Below are 7,369 nucleotides of genomic sequence, written 5' to 3'. Positions count from 1 at the left end.
CACACACACACACACACACACACACACACACACACAATCAATACTTCCAGCTGATGCACTGATTATCTTACAGGCTGTTTGCTGCAGCTGGCTAACTTACAGAGTGATAAGAGCAAGAACAATTACAAACTTTATAATGGTGAGGTGATGTTTCTTTAACAATAATAAGATATCATGATAAAGTTTTCTAACCAAAACAAACAGCAGTTCTGCTAATCATCTGTTATTTGTGTTATATCTGGTAGATAGATCTGGTCAGTTATGAAAAGAGTTATTTGTGGAATCTGACCTACAGAACTGGACAGCACACAGGTACTGTATATTGCTCATTTACCGTAGGTCCTAAATCCTAACATTAATCCTAAGTGGGGGTGGGGGTCTCTCCAGATATCAAATTAAACCTAAAAAATAATTGCCAATAGTACTTAGTTTTGCCATGATGGGCACCAGCAACAATAAATAAATAAAATAGTAACCACAAATAGATCAAATAATATGATAGATTTTATTTGAAGGCTGCATGGAGTTTGGATTTTCTCTCCTTGCATGCGTGGGTTTTTCTCCAGATGCTCCAGTTTCCTCCTTTTTTTTGTCACTTCAGTAGAAAACGAAACTAAATATTAGTTTATTTAGTTTATTTATTTCTTCATCATCAGTGACTTTTTTTAAGTGAAGAGAAAATAGAGACAGAGAGAAAAACTGAGAGAGAAGTAATTAGAAAGAGAGAAAGACTGAAATAGCGATTAGAAGTATATAAAATATACACCAACAAAACACAGGACCACACACCCAACATCTGTCCGCTCACCTGAAAAATAAATGGATAAATACATGGAGGGCATACTGTATATAAAAATATACACATACCCATACATATATAAAGATATACATACATACAGCGGGTAAAATAAGCACTGAACACGTCACCATTTCCCCCAGCAAACACGTCACTAGAGGCACCAATGACACAAAACCCCCACCAGATGTCGGCAACAACCCAAGCRACCCACACACACAAAGAAACCAAACCATGGTTTGGTTTCTTTGTGTGTGTGGGTCTGTGGCTTGCCCGGAAATTAAGTCACCTGCAACTATGTGGAACGGCACAGGGAAAAAGCACAGCACACGCTTACTGAAAATTATCTAATACTTTGTACAAAAGCTCCATTTTCCTCCTAAAACAGAGCTGTCCAATCCTGGTCCTCATGGGCCAATATCCCACATGTTTTTACTTGTTTCCCCGCTCCAGCACACCTGATTCAGTGATTGAATTACCTCTTCAAGTTCTGCAGAAGCCTGTATTCAATCAAATCAGGTGTGTTGAAGCAGAGAAACATGTAAAACATGCAGGGGAGCAGCTCCCGAGGACCAGGATTGGACAGCCCTGATCTCAAAATATGCATATTAATTTATTTTTTATTTTACCGTTATTTAACAAAGCAAATCGCAGATCTCTTCTGCAAGGGCAGTCTGGGCCTGAAGGCCACCCATTGTTCATATCTTTGTGCATATTAGATTGTCTACTCTAAATTTATGTTGATGAGTGACTGAATGTTTGTCTCTTTGTAATCCTAATCTGGCAACCTGCCCTTGAACAGATTGATGCTCAGGAACAAACATTCATTAAATGTTTCTATATATTAGATACAATAATTTTCATGATTTGTTACTGGAAACTATATAAATCAGAAAAAGTTTAACTTTTAATCTCTGTAACATCTGTTCCCTCACTGAGACAAATAAAAGGTGATTTATGAAAATCTAAACGATGACTCATTCTCTTGTATGTCGCAAACAATCAGAATACTATTATTTAGAATATTATTATTTATTATTTGGTTTATTATTGTTTGAAATTAATCTATTTTTTTGTAAACAGGAGCGGATATCTAAGATTTTTTTTTCTTTTCTGCTGCCTTTCATTTTATTTGATTTGTATTTTCTTGTTGTATGTAAAGTGTTTTGTTTTGTTTTTTTTAAAAATGAAATGAATAAATAAATAAAATACCTGACAGCATCCTCCTCCAGCAGCAGCTTCACAAACTGCCGAGGAATGTGCAGCGAGAGGACGCTTTCCGCCATTTGCTCCAGGACACGCAGGTGGTTCCCATCCGTGGTGGGGAAACGATAGGTCCGAGACATGACGCCTCCGAACACTGAAACAGACGAGAATAAATAATGACAAATGTCACAGCAGCAGCTGGTCACTGTAACACGTAGAGAGACACTCACCGGCCTTCAGCATTGGATCTTTACATAAAGATGAAGATTTGGATTTCATGCTCACAGATCCGGTCAAGCTCTCGTCAACTGGGAGAACCATCTCACACACACAAATAAAACAAGGTTATTTACCAAAAAAAAAAAGGAATGATTTAGTGATTTGCAACAAATGATAAATCAAATCAGTCAAAACCATTTAAATATTTTAATTTTCCTTTGTTAATTAAACTGAAAWTAAAATATGTAATCACAACTGTACCACCCAGGTTTTATATTAAATTGCTTGTTTTGTCTATTAACTAAAAACAGGAAGTCAGAAAAACTGATGATCTTTTGGATGAAGCTAAACTAAGGTGGTGCACTAATGATCAAAACAAATAAATGACATTCTTATAAAACACTTGAGCATATAATAAAGATTTAAAAGTCACTGCACACCCTTCCATTCACAGTGTCCCCTCTCTGTAATCTTGCCACCGGCGCCCGCTGCTCCCGCTTCTCCTCGATCTGCCAGGCGATGACTGTGATGTTGCCGATGCGCTCGTTCTCCGCCGACCTGCCTCACGGCGACACAGAGTCAGAACCCTGAACACTCAGGCGAGCCAGCGCCGTGCTGGCTGAGCACAGCCTGAGTTTCTGCTCAGTTACCTGAGAGTCAGGTGCAGCCTGTGGTGTTTGTCCTGCAGTAGCTCCTTCACAGCAAACATGGACGAACCCAGCATGTACATCTGTCACGRTACACCACAGAGGATTAAAGACATAAAGTGGATCAGAGAGGATTTTGCTGAATGTGTTTGACATTTGAGTAATTTTTTTTATTGTGTTACCGTTCCCTGTGAGCGGTCCTTCACGTCATAGACTGWGAGTTTGACCTGGGTCTGCTGGGTGATGAGAGAGTCCTGAAAGAACGCTATACTGCTCAGGAAGATGGGATTACTGGTGCCCTGGAGAGAAACAAGTGAAAGCGGTTTGGAAACATCTCAGACAGGAAGTAGGAATAGGAAACTCAAGCGTTTCTACCTCTATGATCTCAGTTTGAGCATGCTTGGTCCAGAAGGCCTGAGGTGGCGTGGTGCAGCTGACTGCCACAAAGCTGGTTGGTTTGCGGTCCAGAGAGGGGGTAACCAGCTCACTGCAGGCTGCAACACAGAAACACCATAGATTACAACTGTGGGATTTAATGCTTGCAGCTAATCCTTAGACGTGGATCGGCTGTTTTATAGTATTTCTGAGAAGTTAGAGCAGGGAAATTACATGAATTTCTGGTTTACACTGGACAGTGAATAATTCACCATTTGTTGCTGTTTTTTGTGTTTTATTTGTTTCATTAATCCATGTTTGATTTTACAATTTGCTATTCGTAGTTTATTAAAAAGAATACTTCATCATCTTATACGTAGCCTCATAATTGATACATCACATGTAGTTTTTTTTTGTTTTCTACCAGCCTGTTTTCAGTTTATTGGATTGTTTTTCTGTTTTGCTTGGCAGGTTTGTCCAAAGCCATTGGTTTCTTTCAGTCCCCTGTTAAACATCTGTCAATCATCTGCAATCACCCCAGCTGTTCTCACTTAGTAATCACCTTGTATTTAAACACCTGCTGTCAGATCYTTAGGTTTGTAGTTCTTTATGTTTTTAGCCTTTTGATACTCTGCCTATATGTTTTGTTTTACTTGCTTAACTTTATTAAACCATTACTTATTAGTATACTTACCTGCTTTTACAAATCACATCATCTAAACCAGTGGTTACCAAACTTTTCAGCTTTCGACCCATAAAATACCAGCAGCAGAGACCTGTGCCCCCAGCTGTTGTCGGTTGATAAACATTATTTTCACATCAAATAAACAAGAGTGAAATTATTTATTATGCTATTTRTGTCCATTTTAAGTACATTAATCTTATTATTTTGTAACAACAAAGGCAAAAAATGGAAGTTGGCATTTTTTAGTGTAATTAGTTCAGAAAATATTTTCAGGACCCCACTGCGGGTCCTGACCCCAACTTTGAGAACCACTGATCTAAACCACATACTGAGTTTGTTGACGTTATTTTGTTTTCATGTTTGTTTAATTTTTCTTGAACCTTACTAAATTTACAGACTTTCTCATTTGTTTTGACTGAATTGGATTGCATGTAATTTGATATGACTTTGACCTTTAACTTACATTTTGAACATTTATTTCTCCATTGGCTTAATAAAACATGTTTTAGTTATTTCTGATCCTTTTTTTCTTGGTAAATGGTGCCAGATCATAAAGCATAAAGTTGTTTTAAAGGGGACCTATTACGCAAAGTTTACTTCTTTGACATGTTTTTATGCTTCACTTTGGGTCTGTACTGCTTCCAGAAACAGTCCAAGCACCAAAAAAATTCTCCCAGCTGTTTTTTGACAATACATAAAAGTTTTGTTAGTGTCAGTAAATAAGCTGTTTCAAAAACCTGCGGATTGTTACATCACAGTCCGGGTGACCTTGCAACGCCAAGGCGAGTCCAGCCCCTCAGAGACTCCGCCCACTTCTTCACAGGACGACCACATTGGTTCTGCTGTTTCTACAGCAGTCATAGAGAACAGAGATGTGTGGCTTATTTTTATTTTCTATTTTTGATGCCGATGTCCCTGCAATATTGCCAAAGAAAGTTGTAGTTTGTGCAAATAATTTCACAATGGACTTTGAAAACTTCTGACAGCACACAGCAGGATGTGGCCAAGGACTTTCAGCTGAAGGAAACTTCTGTCCCTATTGTTCCTCACAAATCTGCAGATGACGGCGGTGTAGGTGATGTGTGTTTAGAGTTGCTGTTTGGCAGAACATGATTTGTCATTTAGCACAAATTACTGTTGAACAATAGCGCACGGCCATGATCGATGACCGAGGAGGCAAACAGCTTCGTCTTTCCCCCTCCGCTGGCCTTGGGAAGTGACAACGACGGTACGTGTTGCTGCAGCATAGACCGCCTTTCCCCCTTAACTTCGCTGGCATCAGGAAGCAGTGACAGACGCACGTTGGCCTCCCCGGGCACCAGTCCGTTGCCCTCCCCTGGGGTGGCTGTATGTCTCCATCAACCAATTCGGCGGGGAGGAATTGTGCTGGAAGACTGGAGACTCCCACGCCACGGAGATTGTCCCGTGTCAGGAGCCTCCAGGCTGCTGGACGTGAACCTTGCCTGCCCCTTCGGTTCATCTCCATGATTTTGTGTATTAAATCTAATGAACATGTTTTGTATAGCCCACAGATGTATCTTAACTTGTTCAAGGAACCATAACAGTTCCTTTTTAACTTGGTGTAAAATTAAAGACTGAATGAAAGTAGAAACTTGAAGAACTGCTGTTTTTATTTAGGTACTTCAACAACAAAAAGACTGTTTAGAAAGCCTAAAATATCAGATAGAATTATGAACAAACAACTTACTGGATAAAATATGAATCATACATTGGCATTACAAAGACAAGTCCAATGTAGAAAAGTGTATATTCCAGATATTCAGGTGTGCCCCTGCCACCTGCTGGAGTGAGGAAGTGAAATCAGGTTATTTGTCTGCTTCAGGATGATCATTTTGTGAAGGAAAAATGAGTTGTCATCCTTTACCTGCTTTGTTAATGCACAGTTTGTGTCTTTGCACTGAAAACTGAACCCTGAATAAAAGATCCTTGAATAAATGTGAGGAGGAAAAGTGTGTTTTTAATCCTTTGTTTGAGTTTATTAACTGCTCTTTGTTTAAATATTAAAAACTTTCAATCCATTTTATGTTTCTAAATAAGTAAATTATCAAAACTGAGTGTTCAGTTTCATCCTTTGTATTTATAAAAACACAACCTGCCCATCTGCAACATCATTTATGAAATTCCACAACTCACCCACGCTAAACTCCAGCACTGGCTCGTCTGGGTCTTGACTGTTTCCTGTGTTACAGACAAAAAATAAATAAATAAACAAAAAGGTCTCGTTTCTGAAATGCCTCCATCCTGCATGAGACAAACGGGTTTCCATGGCGCCGGTTACTGTAGCTACCTGAAAGAGCGAGCCCCATCATCTCAGCGGAGAGATCAAAGGTGTTGGCCCGGTACACCGACCATGGCCGATGGCGGGGGCTGCGCTCCTTCCCGGACATGGTGGGCTCACGTCTGGGCTGGGGTGGGGGGATAGGTTCAACACTGATGCTGAGCAGATGCACAATTTGAAATGTGTGCTTGTGTTTTTTTTCCTTAGTTGTCAAGTAGATGTTTTAGAGGCATGCCAGAAAGAAACCTGGAAGAAAGAGAAGGAAAAAAAAGTGATAAAGTTTTGATTTTAATCATCATTTTATTCCAGTGACAGCTGAGCTAAAAATACATCACCTATAAATCTTGGTTGCAAAAGCCCTCCACATAATATTAACAGTGGTTTTAACACTGTAAGCATATTCATGATGCTTCCTTCTGAGTTGAACAAAATTGTCTTCTGAATTGTTAATGTGTTAATATATGAGGTGAGATAAATCTCAGAGTGAAAAGTGAGACTTTTCACACAGCTGCAGGGTCTGAAACTCAGAACACGCTGCACCAAACCGAACTTACAGCTGTTCCTCTGGCTTTATGTTGAACAACTAAAAAACTGAGTTCTGCTTTTAGAAACACAAATTACTTGATGTTTCCTTTTGTTGCACTAAAGAAGAAAACAAGGGGAGGAACTGCTAATTCTATTGCATTTTAATGCTATGTTTTGTTTTAAATCCATTTGGTGGCAGTAAAGCTCACATTTTATCACAAGCATAACAGAGAGGCATCTAAACCAATAAATCTGTTGAACTTGATGTTGAACAAATTTGAGAACAAACTGAGAAACCAGTGACAGTTACAGTGGCTATATCAACAGTTTCCATGATCACAGCCTTATTCATAACTTGAAATAGTCTTTACCTCCACAAACACCCCTTTACATAGAAAAAGGCATGCCTGCGGTGTGAGTCTAAGTGACAACTGGAGCTGATGATGCAAAAACTGCAGCACATATGGCTGCTTGTTGGGGGCAGGAAACTAAAGCTGTGCCAAGTGTGTCATTAACAGGAGCTTTGGCTGCCCTGAAATATTTACAATCTCTCCTATCTGTCCTGCTGAGCTTTCTCCTGGCTTCATCTTATGAACACTATTACCACCCAAAACCCA

The 7,369-nt window shown here is 39.4% G+C and overlaps 1 protein-coding gene across 1 annotated transcript in view; it reads right to left on the bottom strand.

Moving 5' to 3' along the window:
- The window catches only part of inpp4aa (inositol polyphosphate-4-phosphatase type I Aa), a gene marked incomplete at its 5' end in the record, with an annotated part of 19,379 nt that extends 12,906 nt beyond the window's left edge, over positions 1-6,473 (bottom strand). Inside the window, 8 exon segments of the mRNA XM_014011668.1 lie at positions 2,009-2,156; positions 2,233-2,323; positions 2,662-2,779; positions 2,872-2,951; positions 3,051-3,167; positions 3,244-3,362; positions 6,083-6,127; positions 6,237-6,473. Coding sequence (XP_013867122.1) covers positions 2,009-2,156; positions 2,233-2,323; positions 2,662-2,779; positions 2,872-2,951; positions 3,051-3,167; positions 3,244-3,362; positions 6,083-6,127; positions 6,237-6,336 — 818 coding nt within the window.
- Between the last annotated feature and the right edge of the window lie 896 nt (positions 6,474-7,369).

This window comes from Austrofundulus limnaeus, unplaced genomic scaffold, assembly GCF_001266775.1.
Source record: "Austrofundulus limnaeus strain Quisiro unplaced genomic scaffold, Austrofundulus_limnaeus-1.0 Scaffold83, whole genome shotgun sequence".
NCBI lineage: Eukaryota > Metazoa > Chordata > Actinopteri > Cyprinodontiformes > Rivulidae > Austrofundulus > Austrofundulus limnaeus.
This window is presented reverse-complemented; position numbering and strand designations above follow the sequence as displayed.